The 24,262-nt window shown below is 50.2% G+C and overlaps 3 protein-coding genes across 5 annotated transcripts; 1 reads left to right on the top strand and 2 right to left on the bottom strand.

Moving 5' to 3' along the window:
• Positions 1-1,149: 1,149 nt before the first annotated feature.
• On the top strand, positions 1,150-2,453 carry LOC6725941 (antigen 5 like allergen Cul n 1). Its single transcript, XM_002106888.4, has 2 exons — positions 1,150-1,811; positions 1,945-2,453. The coding sequence occupies exons 1-2, from the start codon at positions 1,189-1,191 to the stop codon at positions 2,246-2,248; spliced, it is 927 nt and encodes a 308-aa protein (XP_002106924.1). The 5' UTR covers positions 1,150-1,188; the 3' UTR covers positions 2,249-2,453.
• LOC6725940 (mucin-2) lies at positions 2,358-12,979 on the bottom strand. Its single transcript, XM_039296393.2, is given in 5 exon segments — positions 2,358-2,992; positions 3,149-4,869; positions 5,065-9,175; positions 9,217-9,248; positions 9,250-12,979. Coding segments are annotated over 5 exon segments (9,978 nt in total). The 5' UTR covers positions 12,835-12,979; the 3' UTR covers positions 2,358-2,463.
• Positions 12,980-13,280: 301 nt separating this feature from the next.
• On the bottom strand, positions 13,281-24,158 carry LOC6725939 (sodium leak channel non-selective protein). 3 transcript variants are annotated; one of them, XM_039296394.2, is made up of 16 exons: positions 23,825-24,158; positions 21,646-22,936; positions 21,478-21,590; positions 21,297-21,407; positions 21,094-21,237; positions 19,482-21,011; positions 19,277-19,408; positions 18,841-19,206; positions 18,007-18,757; positions 17,629-17,928; positions 16,568-16,762; positions 16,173-16,359; positions 15,780-16,034; positions 15,226-15,499; positions 15,005-15,167; positions 13,281-14,933 (listed from the first exon to the last, which is right to left on the bottom strand). In XM_039296394.2, the coding sequence occupies exons 2-16, from the start codon at positions 22,888-22,890 to the stop codon at positions 14,004-14,006; spliced, it is 6,696 nt and encodes a 2,231-aa protein (XP_039152328.1). In that variant the 5' UTR covers positions 22,891-22,936; positions 23,825-24,158; the 3' UTR covers positions 13,281-14,003. The 3 variants fall into 3 exon arrangements, with proteins under 3 accessions (XP_039152328.1, XP_039152330.1, XP_039152329.1); XM_039296396.2 differs by having other exon boundaries at positions 18,841-19,179; XM_039296395.2 differs by having other exon boundaries at positions 21,646-22,933.
• Between the last annotated feature and the right edge of the window lie 104 nt (positions 24,159-24,262).

Here is a 24,262-nt window from a genome sequence, read left to right as displayed (position 1 = left end):
CGCAAATGCAAAAGCACTCTAGTTGCCAAACCAAATACATTTTGACAACTAACTGATCTTGGGACCACAAAAGCCATCAGCTTATAAATAGAATTGACCCAGACTCGAATCCAGAATCAATAAACGTCTCGATCCATTCTTTATTTCCTTTTTTATTTCGGGGATGGCCATTCGACGTCATAATTATAAGAATTTTTTTTAGCTTATTTTTGGTCTTTTCGGTTTTTTGCATATTTCGCATTTTGGTATTGTTGGTGTGTTTAGTGCGAAGCTTCAGCTGTCGAAGCATTGTTATTTTAATTAACGCCGATTAGGTGTGAGGCACGTTTCTGTCGACGTTTCATTAATTTCTGTATTTTTCTGCCTTCTTTACATTTGTTTTTTATTTTTTATTATTTTTTCCGTTTTTTTTTTTTTCTTATTTTTTTGGGTTTACGACGCTTGTCTCTGTTGTGTTAACGGCTTTTGGCCGGGCTAGTTGACTTGTAAAGCTAAGCGGAAAGTCAATAATTCCCCGACTCAGCTACTTATCGGCAATTGCCTTGAAGCGAGCATTTTTCCCACACTGGCCGCGGGTAACTGATTATACCACTTACACGGGGGCCAGACCCAGACCCAGACCCAGACGCATACCCACATCCCAGCATCAGAGCCCGGAGCGATGAGCCGACGCCAAACCGGTTCTCCACGGATCGGTGCGAATCGGTGGTGATATGGCGATGATATAGGGGTTATCTACTGGTGCAGCACACGCGGTGCACTGCCGGAAGCTGGGCGACGATGGGGGATGAGGACTGAGCGTCGAAAACCTAGCAGGCTAGGATTTCTACACTATGTTTCAATGCAATTATTGCCACAGTCTGCGCTTTAAAGGTTGTATTCTATAAATAGCTAATTTCCATTTAATCGACTAATTTCCACGTAATAATGGCAAAGATTTTAAACCAATGATTAAGATAATATTTTAAGAATGGCCCGATCCGATGTCCTCATATTAAAGCCCCACTAATTCCCATGGCTAATTTCTTTCTAATGAGAACCAGTTATGGACCCCGCCGCGCTGCCCAGCCCAAAGAAGTGGGAAAAGCAGCGACGCCGGCGGAGGCAGCTAGCCGATGGTTAGCCATAACCCATTCATAAACCCAAAGTGCCGCTCGACCTCAGATCAGTAGCGTGTTGACCGTCGAGATGCCGAGATTGTTGAGCAAGTGCAGCGTGTTCGCCCTTTGGGCGCCTGCAGTGCTCCTCTTAGTTTTGGTTTGCGAAAAGGGATTAAGCGGAGCTCAGACCTTAACCGAAGCTATAACCACCACCACTCCAGCGCCCACTGGCGGCTACTGTGCGGTTGGGCTATGTGAGCTGTACAATGGAACGCATTTGGTGCATGTGCCGCATACCGCATGTGGCAACAACGGCAGCTTCTCACCCGCCTGTGGACCGGAACCCAAGCTCCTGGAAATGAGCGAGAGGCGACGCCAGCTCCTGTTGGACATGCACAATTTGGCCAGATCGAAGATCGCCAGCGGAGATCTGGATGGCTATAGAAGTGCCGCCCATATGCCGCTGCTGCGTTGGGATACCGAACTGGAGCAAATGGCCGCCTTGCATGCCAAACGCTGCCAATTCGCCCACGACAAGTGCCGCAATACACCGCGTTTCAAGTTCAGTGGCCAGAATATCGGTTACTTTTGGATCGGAAGAGAGTTCAAATCGCATTCGCGACGCATGAAATCCTTCGTGATCAACTGGTTCCGCGAACACCAGGATGCCAATCAGAGCTTCATCGATAGATATCATCCACATCCGCAAGGGTAAGTCGCTAAAATCTAGAGAAAGAGGTACAAAACTTCTGTATTAAATTTCTTTAAAGCCATAAAAATATCACGATTAAATAATATACTTTTAAATAATAATACGATTAAATATACTATTTTTTTCCCGCAGCAAGAAGATTGGTCACTTCACATTACTTGTTTCGGATCGAGTGAATCGCGTAGGCTGCGCCGGTGTCCGTTTCCTGGAGCCCAAATCCAATCGCTTCCAGTTCATGTTGACGTGCAACTATGACTACAACAACATTTTCAACGAACCCATCTACCAATCTGGTCCGGCGGGATCTAAATGCCCCCAGCATCGAATCAGCGAAAAGTTCCCCGGCTTGTGCGACTGGCGGGATGCCAACAATGATTCCGACAGCGAGGAGAGCGCTGAAGATGGTAATACTTTGGACAACAATATACCCCTGTAAAATAAGTAGGTCCCTAGCATATAAAACTAATACTCGTGGAGCCCCACCTGGAACCAGTTACAAAACAACATTTTTTTTTGGTAATATATAAGAAATCATTTTAAATGAGTTATTGTAGAATCTTTGGAATGTATCATTTTATTACTTAGCGGTAATGTAATGTTGTTGAGAGTTTACTAGAATTAAAATTTACATTAATTATGGATTCAATTGGTTTACGAAATATTGAGCGTGCTTGGTAATGGTGTTCCAGTTATCACATCGAAGATATTAAACGGAGGGAGAGATTCGGTTGTCGTCTTCTCCGATGTTGGCTTAAAAGTTGTCGTCCGCTGAGAAGTCCGCTGTGGCGTGGTTCCATCCGTAGGCCTCAGAGTTGTCGGCTTGGCCGATGTTCCCTCAGTTGGTTTCAGAGTTGTTGGCTTGGCAGTCGTTCCCTCAGTTGGTTTCAGAGTTGTCGGCTTGGCCGTAGTTCCATCAGTTGGTTTCTGAGTTGTTGGCTTGGCAGTCGTTGCTTCCGTTGGTTTCTGAGTTGTCGGCTTGGCCGATGTTCCCTCAGTTGGTTTCAGAGTTGTCGGCTTGGCCGTAGTTCCATCAGTTGGTTTCTGAGTTGTTGGCTTGGCAGTCGTTGCTTCCGTTGGTTTCTGAGTTGTCGGCTTGGCCGATGTTCCCTCAGTTGGTTTCAGAGTTGTCGGCTTGGCCGTAGATCCATCAGTTGGTTTCTGAGTTGTTGGCTTGGCAGTCGTTGCTTCCGTTGGTTTCAGAGTTGTCGGCTTGACGGTAGTTCCATCAGTTGGTTTCTGAGTTGTCGGCTTGGCCGTAGTTCCATCAGTTGGTTTCTGAGTTGTTGGCTTGGCAGTCGTTGCTTCCGTTGGTTTCTGAGTTGTCGGCTTGGCCGATGTTCCCTCAGTTGGTTTCAGAGTTGTCGGCTTGGCCGTAGTTCCATCAGTTGGTTTCTGAGTTGTTGGCTTGGCAGTCGTTGCTTCCGTTGGTTTCTGAGTTGTCGGCTTGGCCGATGTTCCCTCAGTTGGTTTCAGAGTTGTCGGCTTGGCCGTAGTTCCATCAGTTGGTTTCTGAGTTGTTGGCTTGGCAGTCGTTGCTTCCGTTGGTTTCTGAGTTGTCGGCTTGGCCGATGTTCCCTCAGTTGGTTTCAGAGTTGTCGGCTTGGCCGTAGTTCCATCAGTTGGTTTCAGAGTTGTCGGCTTGGCCGTAGTTCCATCAGTTGGTTTCTGAGTTGTTGGCTTGGCAGTCGTTCCCTCAGTTGGTTTCAGAGTTGTCGGCTTGGCCGTAGTTCCATCAGTTGGTTTCTGAGTTGTTGGCTTGGCAGTCGTTGCTTCCGTTGGTTTCAGAGTTGTCGGCTTGGCCGTAGTTCCCTCAGTTGGTTTCAGAGTTGTCGGCTTGGCCGATGTTCCCTCAGTTGGTTTCAAAGTTGTAGGCTTGGCCGTAGTTCCCTCAGTTGGATTCAGAGTGGTCGGCTTGGCCGATGTTCCCTCAGTTGGTTTCAAAGTTGTCGGCTTGGCCGATGTTCCCTCAGTTGGTTTCAGAGTTGTCGGCTTGGCCGATGTTCCCTCAGTTGGTTTCAGAGTTGTCGGCTTGGCCGTCGTTCCCTCAGTTGGTTTCAAAGTTGTTGGCTTGACCGACGTTCCCTCAGTTGGTTTCTGAGTTGTTGGCTTGGCCGTCGTTGCTTCCGTTGGTTTCTGAGTTGTCGGCTTGGCCGATGTTCCCTCAGTTGGTTTCAGAGTTGTCGGCTTGGCCGTAGTTCCCTCAGTTGGTTTCAGAGTTGTCGGCTTGGCCGATGTTCCCTCAGTTGGTTTCAGAGTTGTCGGCTTGGCCGTCGTTCCCTCAGTTGGTTTCAAAGTTGTTGGCTTGACCGACGTTCCCTCAGTTGGTTTCTGAGTTGTCGGCTTGGCCGATGTTCCCTCAGTTGGTTTCAGAGTTGTCGGCTTGGCCGTAGTTCCATCAGTTGGTTTCAGAGTTGTCGGCTTGGCCGTAGTTCCATCAGTTGGTTTCTGAGTTGTTGGCTTGGCAGTCGTTCCCTCAGTTGGTTTCAGAGTTGTCGGCTTGGCCGTAGTTCCATCAGTTGGTTTCTGAGTTGTTGGCTTGGCAGTCGTTGCTTCCGTTGGTTTCTGAGTTGTCGGCTTGGCCGTAGTTCCATCAGTTGGTTTCAGAGTTGTCGGCTTGGCCGTAGTTCCATCAGTTGGTTTCTGAGTTGTTGGCTTGGCAGTCGTTCCCTCAGTTGGTTTCAGAGTTGTCGGCTTGGCCGTAGTTCCATCAGTTGGTTTCTGAGTTGTTGGCTTGGCAGTCGTTGCTTCCGTTGGTTTCTGAGTTGTCGGCTTGGCCGATGTTCCCTCAGTTGGTTTCAGAGTTGTCGGCTTGGCCGTAGTTCCATCAGTTGGTTTCTGAGTTGTTGGCTTGGCAGTCGTTCCCTCAGTTGGTTTCAGAGTTGTCGGCTTGGCCGTAGTTCCATCAGTTGGTTTCTGAGTTGTTGGCTTGGCAGTCGTTCCCTCAGTTGGTTTCAGAGTTGTCGGCTTGGCCGTAGTTCCATCAGTTGGTTTCTGAGTTGTTGGCTTGGCCGATGTTCCCTCAGTTGGTTTCAGAGTTGTCGGCTTGGCCGTAGTTCCCTCAGTTGGTTTCTGAGTTGTTGGCTTGGCAGTCGTTGCTTCCGTTGGTTTCAGAGTTGTCGGCTTGGCCGTAGTTCCATCAGTTGGTTTCTGAGTTGTCGGCTTGGCCGTAGTTCCATCAGTTGGATTCTGAGTTGTCGGCTTGGCCGTAGTTCCCTCAGTTGGTTTCTGAGTTGTTAGCTTGGCAGTCGTTGCTTCCGTTGGTTTCAGAGTTGTCGGCTTGGCCGTAGTTCCATCAGTTGGTTTCTGAGTTGTTGGCTTGGCAGTCGTTCCCTCAGTTGGTTTCAGAGTTGTCGGATTGGCCGTAGTTCCCTCAGTTGGTTTCTGAGTTGTTGGCTTGGCAGTCGTTGCTTCCGTTGGTTTCAGAGTTGTCGGCTTGGCCGATGTTCCCTCAGTTGGTTTCAGAGTTGTCGGCTTGGCCGTAGTTCCATCAGTTGGTTTCAGAGTTGTCGGCTTGGCCGTAGTTCCATCAGTTGGTTTCTGAGTTGTTGGCTTGGCAGTCGTTCCCTCAGTTGGTTTCAGAGTTGTCGGCTTGGCCGTAGTTCCCTCAGTTGGTTTCTGAGTTGTTGGCTTGGCAGTCGTTGCTTCCGTTGGTTTCAGAGTTGTCGGCTTGGCCGATGTTCCCTCAGTTGGTTTCAGAGTTGTCGGCTTGGCCGATGTTCCCTCAGTTGGTTTCAGAGTTGTCGGCTTGGCCGTAGTTCCATCAGTTGGTTTCTGAGTTGTTGGCTTGGCAGTCGTTCCCTCAGTTGGTTTCAGAGTTGTCGGCTTGGCACTCGTTCCCTCAGTTGGTTTCAGAGTTGTAGGCTTGGTCGTAGTTCCCTCAGTTGGTTTCAGAGTTGTTGGCTTGGCCGTAGTTCCCTCAGTTGGTTTCAGAGTTGTCGGCTTGGCCGTAGTTCCCTCAGTTGGTTTCAGAGTTGTTGGCTTGGCCGTAGTTCCCTTAGTTGGTTTCTGAGTTGTCGGCTTGGCACTCGTTCCCTCAGTTGGTTTCAGAGTTGTTGGCTTGGCCGATGTTCCCTCAGTTGGTTTCAAAGTTGTTGGCTTGGCAGTCGTTCCCTCAGTTGGTTTCAGAGTTGTCGGCTTGGCCGTAGTTCCATCAGTTGGTTTCTGAGTTGTCGGCTTGGCACTCGTTCCCTCAGTTGGTTTCAGAGTTGTAGGCTTGGTCGTAGTTCCCTCAGTTGGTTTCAGAGTTGTTGGCTTGGCCGTAGTTCCCTCAGTTGGTTTCAGAGTTGTTGGCTTGGCCGTAGTTCCATCAGTTGGTTTCTGAGTTGTTGGCTTGGCAGTCGTTGCTTCCGTTGGTTTCAGAGTTGTCGGCTTGGCCGTAGTTCCCTCAGTTGGTTTCAGAGTTGTCGGCTTGGCCGATGTTCCCTCAGTTGGTTTCAGAGTTGTTGGCTTGGCCGTCGTTCCCTCAGTTGGTTTCAAAGTTGTAGGCTTGGCCGTAGTTCCATCAGTTGGTTTCTGAGTTGTCGGCTTGGCCGATGTTCCCTCAGTTGGTTTCAAAGTTGTAGGCTTGGCCGTAGTTCCCTCAGTTGGTTTCAGAGTTGTCGGCTTGGCCGATGTTCCCTCAGTTGGTTTCAGAGTTGTTGGCTTGGCCGTCGTTCCCTCAGTTGGTTTCAAAGTTGTAGGCTTGGCCGTAGTTCCATCAGTTGGTTTCTGAGTTGTCGGCTTGGCCGATGTTCCCTCAGTTGGTTTCTGAGTTGTCGGCTTGGCCGATGTTCCCTCAGTTGGTTTCAGAGTTGTCGGCTTGGCCGATGTTCCCTCAGTTGGTTTCAGAGTTGTCGGCTTGGCCGTCGTTCCCTCAGTTGGTTTCAAAGTTGTTGGCTTGACCGACGTTTTCTCAGTTGGTTTCTGAGTTGTTGGCTTGGCCGTCGTTCCCTCAGTTGGTTTCAGAGTTGTCGGCTTGGCCGTAGTTCCCTCAGTTGGTTTCTGAGTTGTCGGCTTGGCCGATGTTCCCTCAGTTGGTTTCAGAGTTGTCGGCTTGGCCGTCGTTCCCTCAGTTGGTTTCAAAGTTGTTGGCTTGACCGACGTTCCCTCAGTTGGTTTCTGAGTTGTTGGCTTGGCCGTCGTTCCCTCAGTTGGTTTCAGAGTTGTAGGCTTGGCCGTAGTTCCATCAGTTGGTTTCTGAGTTGTCGGCTTGGCCGATGTTCCCTCAGTTGGTTTCAGAGTTGTCGGCTTGGCCGTCGTTCCCTCAGTTGGTTTCAAAGTTGTTGGCTTGACCGTCGTTCCCTCAGTTGGTTTCTGAGTTGTTGGCTTGGCAGTCGTTCTCTCAGTTGGTTTCAGAGTTGTCGGCTTGGCCGTAGTTCCCTCAGTTGGTTTCAGAGTTGTCGGCTTGGCCGATGTTCCCTCAGTTGGTTTCAGAGTTGTTGGCTTGGCCGTCGTTCCCTCAGTTGGTTTCAAAGTTGTAGGCTTGGCCGTAGTTCCATCAGTTGGTTTCTGAGTTGTCGGCTTGGCCGATGTTCCCTCAGTTGGTTTCAGAGTTGTCGGCTTGGCCGTCGTTCCCTCAGTTGGTTTCAAAGTTGTTGGCTTGACCGACGTTCCCTCAGTTGGTTTCTGAGTTGTTGGCTTGGCAGTCGTTGCTTCCGTTGGTTTCAGAGTTGTCGGCTTGGCCGTAGTTCCATCAGTTGGTTTCTGAGTTGTCGGCTTGGCCGATGTTCCCTCAGTTGGTTTCAAAGTTGTAGGCTTGGCCGTAGTTCCCTCAGTTGGTTTCAGAGTTGTCGGCTTGGCCGATGTTCCCTCAGTTGGTTTCAGAGTTGTTGGCTTGGTCGTAGTTCCCTCAGTTGGTTTCTCAGTTGTTGGCTTGGCCGTCGTTCCCTCAGTTGGTTTCAGAGTTGTCGGCTTGGTCGTAGTTCCCTCAGTTGGATTCAGAGTGGTCGGCTTGGCCGATGTTCCCTCAGTTGGTTTCAGAGTTGTCGGCTTGGCCGTAGTTCCCTCAGTTGGTTTCAGAGTTGTCGGCTTGGCCGATGTTCCCTCAGTTGGTTTCAGAGTTGTCGGCTTGGCCGTAGTTCCCTCAGTTGGTTTCAGAGTTGTTGGCTTGGCCGTAGTTCCCTCAGTTGGTTTCAGAGTTGTCGGCTTGGCCGTAGTTCCCTCAGTTGGTTTCAGAGTTGTCGGCTTGGCCGATGTTCCCTCAGTTGGTTTCAGAGTTGTTGGCTTGGCCGTCGTTCCCTCAGTTGGTTTCAAAGTTGTAGGCTTGGCCGTAGTTCCCTCAGTTGGTTTCAAAGTTGTTGGCTTGACCGACGTTCCCTCAGTTGGTTTCTGAGTTGTTGGCTTGGCAGTCGTTGCTTCCGTTGGTTTCAGAGTTGTCGGCTTGGCCGTAGTTCCCTCAGTTGGTTTCAGAGTTGTCGGCTTGGCACTCGTTCCCTCAGTTGGTTTCAGAGTTGTTGGCTTGGCCGTAGTTCCCTCAGTTGGTTTCAGAGTTGTCGGCTTGGCCGATGTTCCCTCAGTTGGTTTCAGAGTTGTTGGCTTGGCCGTAGTTCCATCAGTTGGTTTCTGAGTTGTTGGCTTGGCAGTCGTTGCTTCCGTTGGTTTCAGAGTTGTCGGCTTGGCCGTAGTTCCCTCAGTTGGTTTCAGAGTTGTCGGCTTGGCCGATGTTCCCTCAGTTGGTTTCAGAGTTGTCGGCTTGGCCGTAGTTCCCTCAGTTGGTTTCAGAGTTGTCGGCTTGGCCGATGTTCCCTCAGTTGGTTTCAAAGTTGTAGGCTTGGCCGTAGTTCCCTCAGTTGGTTTCAGAGTTGTCGGCTTGGCCGATGTTCCCTCAGTTGGTTTCAGAGTTGTTGGCTTGGCCGTAGTTCCCTCAGTTGGTTTCAGAGTTGTTGGCTTGGCCGTAGTTCCATCAGTTGGTTTCTGAGTTGTTGGCTTGGCAGTCGTTGCTTCCGTTGGTTTCAGAGTTGTCGGCTTGGCCGTAGTTCCCTCAGTTGGTTTCAGAGTTGTCGGCTTGGCCGATGTTCCCTCAGTTGGTTTCAGAGTTGTTGGCTTGGCCGTCGTTCCCTCAGTTGGTTTCAAAGTTGTAGGCTTGGCCGTAGTTCCCTCAGTTGGTTTCAAAGTTGTCGGCGTAGCCGATGTTCCCTCAGTTGGTTTCAGAGTTGTTGGCTTGGCCGTCGTTCCCTCAGTTGGTTTCAAAGTTGTAGGCTTGGCCGTAGTTCCCTCAGTTGGTTTCAGAGTGGTCGGCTTGGCCGATGTTCCCTCAGTTGGTTTCAGAGTTGTTGGCTTGGCCGTCGTTCCCTCAGTTGGTTTCAGAGTTGTCGGCTTGGCCGTAGTTCCCTCAGTTGGTTTCAGAGTTGTCGGCTTGGCCGATGTTCCCTCAGTTGGTTTCAGAGTTGTCGGCTTGGCCGTAGTTCCATCAGTTGGTTTCTGAGTTGTTGGCTTGGCAGTCGTTCCCTCAGTTGGTTTCAGAGTTGTCGGCTTGGCACTCGTTCCCTCAGTTGGTTTCAGAGTTGTAGGCTTGGTCGTAGTTCCCTCAGTTGGTTTCAGAGTTGTTGGCTTGGCCGTAGTTCCCTCAGTTGGTTTCAGAGTTGTTGGCTTGGCCGTAGTTCCCTCAGTTGGTTTCAGAGTTGTTGGCTTGGCCGTAGTTCCCTTAGTTGGTTTCTGAGTTGTCGGCTTGGCACTCGTTCCCTCAGTTGGTTTCAGAGTTGTTGGCTTGGCCGATGTTCCCTCAGTTGGTTTCAAAGTTGTTGGCTTGGCAGTCGTTCCCTCAGTTGGTTTCAGAGTTGTCGGCTTGGCCGTAGTTCCATCAGTTGGTTTCTGAGTTGTCGGCTTGGCACTCGTTCCCTCAGTTGGTTTCAGAGTTGTAGGCTTGGTCGTAGTTCCCTCAGTTGGTTTCAGAGTTGTTGGCTTGGCCGTAGTTCCCTCAGTTGGTTTCAGAGTTGTTGGCTTGGCCGTAGTTCCATCAGTTGGTTTCTGAGTTGTTGGCTTGGCAGTCGTTGCTTCCGTTGGTTTCAGAGTTGTAGGCTTGGCCGTAGTTCCCTCAGTTGGTTTCAGAGTGGTCGGCTTGGCCGATGTTCCCTCAGTTGGTTTCAGAGTTGTTGGCTTGGCCGTCGTTCCCTCAGTTGGTTTCAGAGTTGTCGGCTTGGCCGTAGTTCCCTCAGTTGGTTTCAGAGTTGTCGGCTTGGCCGTAGTTCCCTCAGTTGGTTTCAGAGTTGTTGGCTTGGCCGTCGTTCCCTCAGTTGGTTTCAAAGTTGTCGGCTTGGCCGATGTTCCCTCAGTTGGTTTCTGAGTTGTTGGCTTGGCACTCGTTCCCTCAGTTGGTTTCAAAGTTGTTGGCTTGGCAGTCGTTGCTTCCGTTGGTTTCAGAGTTGTCGGCTTGGCCGTAGTTCCATCAGTTGGTTTCTGAGTTGTCGGCTTGGCCGTAGTTCCCTCAGTTGGTTTCAGAGTTGTCGGCTTGGCCGATGTTCCCTCAGTTGGTTTCAGAGTTGTTGGCTTGGCCGTAGTTCCCTCAGTTGGTTTCAGAGTTGTTGGCTTGGCCGTAGTTCCATCAGTTGGTTTCTGAGTTGTTGGCTTGGCAGTCGTTGCTTCCGTTGGTTTCAGAGTTGTCGGCTTGGCCGTAGTTCCCTCAGTTGGTTTCAGAGTTGTCGGCTTGGCCGATGTTCCCTCAGTTGGTTTCAGAGTTGTTGGCTTGGCCGTCGTTCCCTCAGTTGGTTTCAAAGTTGTAGGCTTGGCCGTAGTTCCCTCAGTTGGTTTCAAAGTTGTCGGCGTAGCCGATGTTCCCTCAGTTGGTTTCAGAGTTGTTGGCTTGGCCGTCGTTCCCTCAGTTGGCTTCAGAGTTGTCGGCTTGGCCGATGTTCCCTCAGTTGGTTTCAGAGTTGTTGGCTTGGCCGTCGTTCCCTCAGTTGGTTTCAAAGTTGTAGGCTTGGCCGTAGTTCCCTCAGTTGGTTTCAAAGTTGTCGGCGTAGCCGATGTTCCCTCAGTTGGTTTCAGAGTTGTCGGCTTGGCCGTAGTTCCCTCAGTTGGTTTCAGAGTTGTCGGCTTGGCCGTAGTTCCCTCAGTTGGTTTCAGAGTTGTTGGCTTGGCCGTCGTTCCCTCAGTTGGTTTCAAAGTTGTCGGCTTGGCCGATGTTCCCTCAGTTGGTTTCTGAGTTGTTGGCTTGGCACTCGTTCCCTCAGTTGGTTTCAAAGTTGTTGGCTTGGCAGTCGTTGCTTCCGTTGGTTTCAGAGTTGTCGGCTTGGCCGTAGTTCCATCAGTTGGTTTCTGAGTTGTCGGCTTGGCCGATGTTCCCTCAGTTGGTTTCAGAGTTGTCGGCTTGGCCGTAGTTCCCTCAGTTGGTTTCAGAGTTGTCGGCTTGGCCGATGTTCCCTCAGTTGGTTTCAGAGTTGTTGGCTTGGCCGTAGTTCCCTCAGTTGGTTTCTGAGTTGTTGGCTTGGCACTCGTTCCCTCAGTTGGTTTCAAAGTTGTTGGCTTGGCAGTCGTTGCTTCCGTTGGTTTCAGAGTTGTCGGCTTGGCCGTAGTTCCCTCAGTTGGTTTCAAAGTTGTCGGCGTAGCCGATGTTCCCTCAGTTGGTTTCAGAGTTGTTGGCTTGGCCGTCGTTCCCTCAGTTGGTTTCAGAGTTGTCGGCTTGGCCGATGTTCCCTCAGTTGGTTTCAGAGTTGTTGGCTTGGCCGTCGTTCCCTCAGTTGGTTTCAAAGTTGTAGGCTTGGCCGTAGTTCCCTCAGTTGGTTTCAAAGTTGTCGGCGTAGCCGATGTTCCCTCAGTTGGTTTCAGAGTTGTTGGCTTGGCCGTCGTTCCCTCAGTTGGTTTCAAAGTTGTAGGCTTGGCCGTAGTTCCCTCAGTTGGTTTCAGAGTGGTCGGCTTGGCCGATGTTCCCTCAGTTGGTTTCAGAGTTGTTGGCTTGGCCGTCGTTCCCTCAGTTGGTTTCAGAGTTGTCGGCTTGGCCGTAGTTCCCTCAGTTGGTTTCAGAGTTGTCGGCTTGGCCGATGTTCCCTCAGTTGGTTTCAAAGTTGTAGGCTTGGCCGTAGTTCCCTCAGTTGGTTTCAGAGTGGTCGGCTTGGCCGATGTTCCCTCAGTTGGTTTCAGAGTTGTTGGCTTGGCCGTCGTTCCCTCAGTTGGTTTCAGAGTTGTCGGCTTGGCCGTAGTTCCCTCAGTTGGTTTCAGAGTTGTCGGCTTGGCCGTAGTTCCCTCAGTTGGTTTCAGAGTTGTTGGCTTGGCAGTCGTTGCTTCCGTTGGTTTCAGAGTTGTCGGCTTGGCCGTAGTTCCATCAGTTGGTTTCTGAGTTGTCGGCTTGGCCGATGTTCCCTCAGTTGGTTTCAGAGTTGTTGGCTTGGCCGTCGTTCCCTCAGTTGGTTTCAAAGTTGTCGGCTTGGCCGTAGTTCCCTCAGTTGGTTTCAAAGTTGTCGGCGTAGCCGATGTTCCCTCAGTTGGTTTCAGAGTTGTTGGCTTGGCCGTCGTTCCCTCAGTTGGTTTCAGAGTTGTCGGCTTGGCCGTAGTTCCCTCAGTTGGTTTCAGAGTTGTCGGCTTGGCCGATGTTCCCTCAGTTGGTTTCAGAGTTGTTGGCTTGGCCGTCGTTCCCTCAGTTGGTTTCAAAGTTGTAGGCTTGGCCGTAGTTCCCTCTGTTGGTTTCAGAGTTGTCGCTCCTGTCGTCGTACTTTCAGTTGGTTTTAGAGTGGTTGATCCTTGTGTTGTTGTCTGAGTTGTCTTAAAAGTTGTCCCTATTGTTGTTTCCAGTGTGGGCTTTGGTGTAGTAGCCCTGCTGGAGCTCGTTGTGTCGTGACCACAATTGTGCGGAGTAGTGGTGTCATGTGGACAATTCGGCTTCGTCGGAGCCGGACTGGTAATGCGGTGCTCACAAGCGGGAGTTGTGGGATGAGAAGGGCAAGGAGGCGGCGGCGGCTTCAGGGTGGTGGTGCTGGTTTTGTTGTTGCACGGATTGCGAAAGTGCAGAATTATCTCATTAGGTTTCTGGCCAGGCGCGATACGGATGTGGGGGCCAAACATCGTGAACGCGGCCGTGCTGGCCACCAGCAGGCAGATAACGAACAGTTGCATCTTGTCAACGTGGTGCTGCCTGAACTGAACCGTTTGTCCTTGGAATATGTGTCTCTGCTGAGCAGTTCAGTGTGCTGTGTACACCCGAGCGACACCCTCGGTACTGAGCTTCCCAGCCCACCCAAGGGCATATTTAAGCCGTGGTTGCGGGGGCGGCATCAGGTCCCTAGTCTGTGCAAGAATTTGAATTCCGGACAGCGACCGAAAGCTCGATCGTTCCGGCAGCCGGAACGGATGCACTGCTCGCCCCCTGGCACGCACGCACCAGCTCCGTAAGGCGGGCACGGGTTTGCATAAGCTCCAGATTACGGCCAGTTCAATTCGTCCAATCCGAAGGGCGCACGTTTCCCCGAGACCCAGAGACCCATTCATTCATTGAGCAGCCAAGAGAGGAGTTTTTTTAAAACGTTCTGCAATTTCAACGATTTTTATTACGCTCGCTTTTGTGGATTGTTGGGGGAGGGGGTGGGTCGCTGAATGGGGGATTTGGCTATATACTCGTAGTAATAACTTTAATATTAATTTGTGCTGAGTTCTTTGGCTAATCTCAAAATATCTTTTTATAGGCATCTCTTTCGTTTTGGTGTCGGGGGGGGTTCTCTGTCTTTCTCTACAGCTACTACTTGTGGTATAAACTTGGTTAGTTCGAATCTGTACGATGGTTTTCTTTTTGGCCTTCTTTAGCTACTTAATTGAGTTTTGGGCAATTTACGAACTTCAATGCTCCGTTTTGGTGAGGCAGCGCGCTTATAAATTTGCACTATACGTAAGACATATGCAATTCATATGCGATGTACTCATTATACATATATATAATATATATTTCTTTATATATTTAAGCTATAACAAAGTTACCGACTTGACTGATCATATTTACCATCTAGCACGCAAACAACAACAAAACGTAAAACTAATGGTTGCCCTTTTTGTTTCCTAACTTCCGTTTCACTTTCATTTTTACCCAGTGCTAAACTATAGCTAAATCTCTCTATATATACTCGTTAAGAATTGTTAACCGTTAATTGTGAGGCCGATACATTTACACTTAATAGGCATATACAAAAAAGTTCTAGGCCACTAGTTGATGATAATGTTTAATAGGCTCCACCACCTCTGCGGAACTTCCGGCTGCCGGTTTTCGTCCACCTGCGAATGATGTTGGGCCATTGCTAGATCTCGTCATCGCTGGTCTGCGGACACAGGACCTGTTCCTGCCACCAGTCGTGTACCTCGTAGACGGCATTCGCCTGTTTATTGAACGGCAACAGCTTGCCACTGCCACCAATCATTTGGCTCATCATGGCCGATGGACTGCCCAGGGCGCCGCCATGGTGATGATGCAGCTGGTGCTCCCCATGTCCACCATGACCGCCATGAGTCCCATGGCCATGGCCATGTCCGTGTCCATAGCCATGCAGGGCAGCTGCGGCGGCTGCAGCGTTTATTGTCGGATAATGGAACTGGCCAATCTCGCTGTTAAGCTGGGCAAAGAAACTGGACGATTTGGTGGCCTCACCACCACCGCCGCGTTGCTTGGCCAACTGACCCAGTTGGCCGGCATGTGGCAATGTGGTCATCGAGTTCTTCTTCCGTTGCTGGCTGGTGATGTGCAACCGCTCCTTGTCGCTCAGCGTCGAACGCTGCTGGGGATCACTGGAGGTGGGTGCCAGGAATTTCCTGCCCGCCGAACTGCCCGTTGAATCGGATCGATTGAGGGCATAGCCCCGTTTGCCAACCGTCATCACATGGCGAGCGGTGGACTGAACAGCCGGTGGTCCTACGCCCAGTCCCGATGAAGTCCCCGTAGCTGTCGCTACACCTGTCGCTGAACTTCCGGTTCCGGCTATCGATGTCTCCGAGTGGGGCAACTGCACCACCGCACTGCTGCTGCCGTCCTTCTCCTCGTTTTCCGTGGAACTAAAGGTCGGCGAAAAGGCGTCACTGGTTGGCGGACAGGCGCCGGCCACGGCTCCACTGATAGTGCTGATCGCCGACTTGTCCACCGCACCCAGGGGAGCCTTGTCCTCCTGGACATTTGGCCGCATCACCGGCTGTTCGTTGGTTGCCCGCAGGCCAGCGATCAGCGAATTTTGCTGCTTCTGCAGGGTTAATAACAAATTTAAATGTAATTATTATCTTCTAATCACAATCAAGACCCATCGCAACTTACGCTGGCATTTTGGGCCCTAATCTTTTTAAGGCACCCCTCCAGCCAGGTGCGAATGGTCATCTTGGCCACCTCCTCCTCAACCAGGTACTCGAACTCCTCGCGCGCCAGTAGCTCCTCCAGCTGCAGTGCCTTCCGGATGTCCACGGAGCGATAGCTCAGCATGCTGAAAATGGTAGGATGATAATGGGGATTACATTAAACTATGGATCACCATCACCCACTTGATGACATCGTGGAAGGTAACATCCTCGCCGTTGTGCAGCTTGTCCAGCTCATAGCACATGTACTTGAACAGCAGGCGATCCTTTTGCGGATCGCACTCGAGTCGTCCCTTCAGCAGCCGCAGGATGAACTTCACCCGGCGCACGGGTATCACTCCACGCTGATGGATGTCCACAATGTTCCAGGTGTTCTGGAAGTTGCGTATATCCGCATACGAAAGCAGGGCATCCTCTTCGTTGGAGTAGAAGAGGGAAAAGTTCTCCATGATAATAGCTGCAGAAAGGGAAAAGATTATGTAAGTCTCAATTGTAGTCTAGATATATATACAATTATTACAGTTTGTATTGATTTTTAGTTATATTAATTAATTAATAAGTTAGCTAACAATTACACAAAAGATTGAAATGGTTAAGAGTAATGTAAACATTTTTAAGTTGATTAAAATGCTATAATGCATTAATCCAAATAAATGATTAGCAATAGCAGTGAAGTGGATAACCATATATCCCACATACTAAACCTGAGTGACCTACTAACTCCTAGGGAGACCTACCCACTAGCAAGTTGAGCACGATATATGTGATGATCACGTAGAAGGTGCAGAAGTATATCAGGCTGGCGGTGAAGTTGCCACAATCCGTCTCCCAGTAGTTGTTGCCCAAGGTGCAGTACGGCGGCTGGACCATGCAGTCGTGCATGATCTTATTCCAATCCTCGCCGGTGACGATCCGGAAGAGCATGGCCACCCCGGTGACGGGTGAACCAAAATTAGCCCGTCGACCGATCCCCTCGCCGTATTTGACGGTGCCTGAAACGAGAATCAGCCGTGTGGAATGGTCAGTAGGGATGGGGGGGGTGGCCCAGGTTGGCCGACTCTGGCTCTAGCTCTTTATTCGTGTATTTTCTAAATTAATTAACTTTTTTTTTTTTTGGACACCCAGCTCACCGAAGAGAATCGTTCCGGCCAGCGCATAGAAGAAGACTAGCAGAAACATGCCAAAGATAATGAAGAAGGACTTGCATACAGACACGCCCACGGTCAACATGAGCATCTTCAGTGTGGTGTGCTTGCCGGTGATGGTGAAGAAGCGCAGGATGACCACCATGAAGCCGAAGAAGTAGGACAGATCGTTCTGTCAGAGATTAGAGGTCAAAGGTCAGAGGTCAGACTGGTCAGTGTTCATTGTTCATTGTTCAGCGGGGCATGTGTGAATGTGAAGGTAAATGTGTAGTGAGTTTAGTGTGAATTGAGTGGTTTTTGGCATACTGAGTGGTGGTACTGAGTGGTGGTACTGAGTGGTGGTTTTGACAACAGCAGTTGTAGCAACATGAACAACTTACCCGCAGAATGGTCTGCAATATAATCCAAATCACACCGGCAACGGTGACGAGGAGGTCATAGCGATTGCGCCTAGATTGCCAATAGCCCCGCGGTGTAAAGGCAATGTTCTTCATCACCACCTCAACCACAAAGACAAAGGTCAAAACCGCACTGACGATCACCAGGCGTTCCGTATGCACCTCTCCCTTGATCCACTGCAGCAGACAATTGAGACAAGAGACAAGACTAAGACTATGACGATAGAAGGTCAAGAGCTTTTGATTATAGCAACTGCTATAATCTCGAATCTCTAATCTGTAAGCTCTTAGCTCTAGACTCTAAACTATAAACTCTAATCTCTAAACTCTAAACTCTAAACTCTAAACACTAAGCTAAGCAGTCGCATACTACAGTTTCAATTCATAACACCATACATTCATTATCTTGCTATGGTTTCGATTTCGGTTATTCGTAGTATTCGCTATCGAAAGTGGGTCACTATCCACCTTTGTTCTATATAGTATATATAGTATACATTTGTACAAACGTGCTGGCATGCAGTTATTATGTATATATGACTTTGGCTCTCGAACTGCAAATTGTGACAGTCAGAAGCATATTTTTTGGCGGCTCACTTATTATTGAAAATATGTGGTATATGGTATATGTTAGGATTCTTCTTCTATTTAATAATCTATTTAACCTGAAGTTGTTGTAATGTAATCTACAAGAGATTGGTATATTTCCCCTCATATTCCATCAATTGTTTTACTCAAATATGACAATAAATAGATTATTAGGTGCAGAATCACAGAATAAATAGATTATTTGGTACAGAGTCAAAGAATTAAAATGCTTAGTTACTTTAATTTATGTTTGATCCCTTTGACTAAAGCTGATGAGATTCAGGCATGCGATATATAGCTGGTAAAATTAGTATGTACGTATGTATAGCCAACACATTAGCTATATTTCAGCATATAACCAATCTAAATCTAGAAATTATTACGCAACATTTCATATACATATGCATGCAGTTACTTCGCGGTTCCTTTGACCACTGAAATGCCCAGGTACAAACCGTGATGCTGAGCAGCATACTGTTGATCAGGACCACCACTGCGATGACCCTCTTGAAGATGATATGCTGGGTGATGTCGTAGGTGAAGGCACGGATCTTTCGGCCATCGGGTCTGGGTGGCAGATGGAGCGGCTGTGCGATCTTCAGACGCTTCTTGAGGTCACACCAACGCCTCTGGTCGACGGTCAGCAGGGCGGTGCCCTTGTTCTCCGAATAATTGGCAATGACCACGCCCACGAACAAAGTCAGACCGATCATGCAGCCCAAGAATATATAGATGTGGATATAGACGGCATGTACCTGTAAAGCAAAAGATATAGGATTTAAAGATATTCTATTATAGCCATGATTTCGGATATATATGTGTGTCCAACTCACCGGACCCACGGCCTTGATCAGAACATCGCGCACGTCCAGCCATCCCTTGAAGGAGAGCACCTCGAACAGCGTCAGCATGGCATCTCCAATGTTATCGAAGTTAAAACGCCTTGGATTGGCCCACACTCGCGGCACCAACATCGCTGGATAGGATTCATCCGGACCCGGGGTCAACTTCATTTTGGTCACAAAAACGCGTCGCATGAACACACCGACGCAATCCTCGCGCCGCGAGATCGTGGGATCATTGCAGCGGGCCAAGCGTCCGCCGTACAACTGGACACCGTAGCTGGCGAAGATGAACATTAGGAGGATGAGCAGCGTGGATACGAGCAGGATCTCCTTGAAGCCGCGGCACAACTCGTACACCACCTTTCGCATATGGGGCACCAGGGTGAAGATTCGCAGCGGTCGCACGCAGCGCAGGATCATCAGGAGCTGGGCCGCCGAGTTGGTTGGTATATTCAGGGGCATCCAGCACAAGAACGACGTGGACACCACATAGATGAACACATCCAGTGCGGCGGCCACATCCTTGATATAAGCCTTCGGTGTGAAGAAGAGGCCATCGGCCAGAATCTTCAGCGCCAGCTCTAGGCTCATGAAAATAACGAACCCGTACTCGGCGATCTGCAGCGTCGGATGATCCATCACCCGGTAATTGGGTGTCTCGAACATCATCGAGATGCAGGAGAGAGTCGTCGCGAATATCATCACCCAGTCCAGATAGGTGACCAGACCGAGAAAGTTGCTGTACGGGATTAAAGTTAATATGTTTACAAGCAACGTTTTAATAAGTCAATCCTCCATTTTGGAGAAGGATGCTCCACTTACTGCAGGCTTTTATACTGGACCTTGCGCTCCTTGCCGGTCAGCGGATCCTTGAGTCGGGCATCGTAGCGGGCATGCACGATCTTTTGGCAAATCTTCCGGAAGCGACTCTCGCGCGGCACCAGAAAGAGCGGTGTGTCGAAGAATGGATGATTCTCGCGCAGATCCTCCTCCCTTTGGTTGCGCCGCATCTCCGCCTGCTGTCGCTTCGCCTGCAGCAACTTAATGTCCAGATCGTGGGGACGGGCACGTCCAGAATTGGCACGTGGCGCGGCAGCAATGTCACCATTCTCCATGAGATGCTCGTACGTCTGCTTCAGCTTAATGGAACCGGAGCGCACGCTGCGACGGATGGAGCGGGAGCCAAACCTGCGAATTGGTAGTGGACACACATCAAACGGGTCGCGCCGCCTCGGTGGGGCAGGGCCCAGCTACTCACTTCTTTTGGTCCACGCGCCACGGCTTCGAGTGTGTGATGGTGCCCTGCGATTTCAGTCCACCGCCGCCCTTCGTCCCAACCACGGGCAACATGGCCGAGTCGCCCAGCATCAGGCGTTGGTTGTTGCTGTCACTACGGGATTAGGAAAATGCATGGCATTAGTTCGCAGGGATCATGGGTTAGCAAAAATAATGTCAAATCTCACTTAATGATATGCGTGATGGCCAATTTGCGCAGACTACTCCCGGCGGCCCGGACTTTGGCCGTCTTGTTCATGATCCGGACGGGCTTCTGCTTGCGGAAGACCACATTGGACTCCCAGCACTCGGACATGGGTCGCTTGCAGTTCTCGACCAGCGAGTCCTCCGTCTCCAGCTCGATAACGAAGTGCTTCATGAAGCTCTCGCGCACCTTGGGCAGCATAAAATCATTGGGGATGCGATGCAAAATGGTCATCTGTGGTGAATCGGGAAACTTTTCGAAGATGCGCAGGCGGAAGGGCAGCGTCTCCTTGATCTCGGCGCTCTGTTCGCGGAACTTGAGCTGCTTGAGCTTCTTGATGTCCTCGTCCAGTTCCAAGTTATCCAAAATGACCGCCACGAACAGACTGAGCACGATGAGGGTAACGAACAGATGGTACAGTATAAAATAGACGGCCACCAGCGGCGTGAGAGTTTTGCTCGTACGGATCATTGTCTCGTCCATCACCTCAACCCAGGCCTCCTGGGTGAGAATCTGGAACATGCTCATAAAGGCTTCGGGGAAGGATTCGAATTTGGTGAAATCGCAGAGGAAGCAGAACAGCTGCATTGAGATGCTCGAGCTGATGATCAGCAGGCACATGGTGAAGATGATCAGTGAGCCGAGTTTCTTGCCCGGTCCGAAGATCTTGTAAACGAATCCCTCCAGCATCGGTGAGGCCTTGATCAGTCGCACCACCCGTAGCACCTGGAAATAGGTCAGCCCGGAGGGATAGAACATCGGTACGATGTGCAACGTAGTTCCGGCGGCCAGGAGCAGCTCGAACTTATGAATGGAATGCTTGTAGTATCCACGCCAGCCCAAGCAATAGATCTTGAAGAGCGTCTCCAGGTCCAGCAGGCAGGTGAAGACCAGCTCGATGTAGTAGTACCGCTCGTAGAACACATCCCTCGGTCGTCCGTCGTGCTTGAAGGTCATGGTGGCCGTCACAATGCCATTGGCCAGGATAACGCTCATCACCAGCATGCGAAAGTACGGTGATCTCAGGATCGCATGGCACGTTTCCGGCGCCAATCCGCCGTGCTTGTTGTCATCGATGGTCACCAGTCGCCAGCCGGTATCGTTGCCACTCAGGATCTGCGACGCGGCCGTCTTCTGGATGTGCCCTCGCGCCCCCCACATCTGTTGGAACTGCACACGGATCTCATTGAAGGTCTCCGTGATCACCGCTATGAACACGTTCTTCACCAGCCACGCCAGGAAGAAGATCATCGTGCTGAAGTAGAAGGCGGCTCGCCATGCCGGCAGTGAATCGATGGCCCGGTACATGATGAACACCCAACCCTCCTGCGAGGCAGCCTGATAAACGGTGAAGATACTAGTCGCAATATCCTCGAAGCCATTAAATCCGATCACATAGCTGCTCAGGAAGTCCATCTTCATGCAAACCATGCCCGGCGAGCACTGGTAGCCGGAGTCGGGATCCATCGAGCAGAACGTATCCGGAATGGCCAGTGAATTGATAGTCAGAATTCTGAAAAGTAATTCCCATTAATTAACTAACCCATTGCATAATGGTAAATGTTAAATTAAGGTTTTAATTTCTGTTAACTTACGGTCTTTTGTATAGATCGTACTCCGTATTATTCATCACACAGTGATTTTTTAGTTCGCCAAAGAACTGAACTCCTAGCAAACCATATAGAGACATGAAGAACAGGAAGAACAGTGTTACATTGTAAATTTGCTGGCTCGAACGTCTGTAAATCGAAGTTGATGATAAGATTATTATAATTTTCATTTATTAAAAGATACTTACTTGAAGATTTGGTTAATACGGCTTTTGGGCATACTGAACTTAAGGAAGACGCGTAGGAAGCGGATCATGATCAAGGGTCTTGGTGCTCTCATAATGGACAAATAGGAAAACCTAGGATTATATTATATTATATATTATACTGATAAACTCGAATTATTATAACTTTTGGGCGCCCACTTACTTTGGAACTATCTCCAGCACCTCGAAGATTTGCAGAATGATCGAAATCCACAGGAAGCTGACCATGGAAGCATCGAATTGGCACCAGTGATCTTTCAAGTAAGGCACCTCACCCTGCAAAAGAGAATTGAGAAAGTAGATGGCATTTCTCTCAGTGCAGCATACTCACATGCAGCACGCCACGGATGTGCATCTTGGCGATCATCTCGGCGGTGAAGAGCAGCGTGACTGCCGTGTCCGAGGCAAAGGTGATGAACTGCAGCGACGGATACCGCTCGAAGGTCTTGGGCGTGTTCAGTGATACGGAGGTCAGTGAGACGAGGGCACACAGTCGCATCAGGCGGCGCACCCACAGCTTGTTCACCCACTCGATGTCGGCGCTCTCGTTGAGCGATTCCTCCGGTCCGTAATCCGCCAGGAAGGGTTCACCGCCCTTGAGGCTCTGCTTCCGGCCCAGCATGATCTTGTTGCCAATTCCGGTGGCAATGCCCAGCCCTATCGGCGGCACTCCGGTGATGGCTGCACTGCCCACGGTGCTGCTAATGCCGCCACATATGCCCATGCCGGCGGCAGCTGCTCCGCCGCCCATGCCACCCATGCCGCCCAGTCCGCCGAGCAGATTGAGACCACCGCCGCCGCCACCAACGACAGGTCCCAGCCCGGCACCATTGTTGTGGCCACCGCCCGAGGATGGAGCCGCCGTCGCCGATGAGCCACCGCCTCCTCCGCCGGCCAACGACTGCTGCTGCTGTTGCGGCTGCATTCCGAAGGCGACGCTGCTGCCGCCGCCGCTGCCGCTACCGGAGTTCACAATGGTCGTCGGACTGTTGAGCGCACTGGCCGCATCCTGACGAGCGCCCAGTCCCAGTCCGTTGCCAGGACTGCTACCCGGCGATGGATTGAAGCTAAACTGGCTGGCGGACGCCGGCTGCGAGTGTCGCAGGTGTGAATACGAATGCGGATGTCCGTGCGGATGTGGATGCGGATGGTGCGAGTGCGACGGCGCGTGGTGATGCGTATGCTGCTGGTGGTGTGCGTAGTGGTGCCCGTGATGGGACTGATGGTGTGGATGCTGCTGCTGTTGCTGCTGCTGCGGCGTCAAGCTGTTGCCGCTGGAGGAACTGGTGCTGGCCGTCGCCGGCGTGTTGATGCCGCTCGTGGAATACGGATGCGAATGGTGGTGGTGTTGGTGGTGGCCAACACTGCCGCTGGATCCGCTGGCGGCCGCTGTTGCCGACGCTCCAGTGGTCGGTCCTGTTCCCGCCGCTCCAGACGCTCCCGGTACCGCCCCTGCTCCTCCTCCTCCTCCTCCGCCGGCGCCGCCGCTGCCTACTGCTCCTCCTCCAGCCCCGCCTCCTGCTCGTTTGTTTCTAGCAGCTGCACCCAAGCGACGAATTTGTAGGCGGTCAATCATTCAAGCGGCGCATCCTGACCCTGGAACGGTCGGTAAGTTATGCCTGCTGTGGGTAGATGGGGCATATTAGTTAAGATGCCATTAATACACTTGACTAAATCAGTTAGTAGTTAACTTAACCCCCAAACTGCTATCTTGTTTCCACTTTACTTAGATTATTCTTAGGTTTTGAAGGGTAAATATATCGAATTAAAACGTAAATGTGCAACATATTATGTTTCATATTCTTTACGTTATACTCCCAGTACATGGATCGAGTATTTAGCACCTCCATGTTCCAAGGATGCCCTCCGCCAACTAGGCGGCAATTAGAGCCAAGACCTTTGTCAATATTTACATTCGAACAGCTGCCAAGGTGGGCTGAAGGTGCAGCACTCAAACCCACTCACACAGACACTGAGTGCACTAAGCGAAAATATTTGAACCAGATCAAAAAGTGTTAAATTTTATAGTAATAAAATATATAACAAATGAATATGATAGGTATTAAATTCAATAGATAGTTGTTCATCTGAATATAAAATTTATAATCTTTTATAATAAAGCTTTTTTACTACATTTTTCAAATCTACAAGCCAAACTTATTGATCTGCTTTTGTTTTGAGTGTATCTCTTGCACCAACTTTTTGCATAGGTATTTCAACAAAGATCTTCGAGAGCATCCAAATTTGTTTCGGTGTGAATCAAGACAGTCAGCTCGGATGGCGGATGGCACTTGCAACCCCCGAATGAGCAACCACTTCTCGCCGTATATGCGTAGATATGTGTACTATACGACCCAGTCCCATCCCCACTGGCGAGTCCATTGTCATTACCAAAGGAGCAGCCATGCCCACACCAATTCAAACCGAATTCCGCGACCAAAACTCAAATCAGTACGATTTGTGTAAAGGTATTTTGCCTTTTTTTTTACTTCTACTCATAGTCTACTCACTTTTCGCCTGATGGAGCGGCTGCTGTTGGATGATGGTACACTTTTGATGGCGAAGATTCGCGCGATTTCTATCACAGAGGCCACATCAATGGATTGCACTGGGGAGACTATTGAAATCCAGGAATATATCCGGTTGCCGCACTTTCCGGTTTTCCAAATCTTTGCGGAAAGGAAAACCCGTTTTTTTCTTTCAACACCAAACACGCGCCGAGGTCCTCGTAAAAGAGTCCTTTTTCTTTGTTTTTTTTTTTTCTTCTATGTTTTTTTTCGGACGCGGAGACTTGGAGTTACGGCCACTCAGTCTGTTTAGTCAGGCAGTGCTCATGTCAGCCAACTGAACTGACAGCTCCACTGGGCCGTCACTTTGAATGGCTCTGGTTCCAAGTCGAGCAACCCCCAAAAATGGACGACGCCTGCGCAGATTTACGGGTCGATTTG

Source organism: Drosophila simulans, chromosome X (assembly GCF_016746395.2).
Source record: "Drosophila simulans strain w501 chromosome X, Prin_Dsim_3.1, whole genome shotgun sequence".
NCBI lineage: Eukaryota > Metazoa > Arthropoda > Insecta > Diptera > Drosophilidae > Drosophila > Drosophila simulans.
The sequence above is the reverse complement of the archived record's forward strand: the minus strand, read 5'-3'. Positions and strand labels throughout refer to the sequence as shown.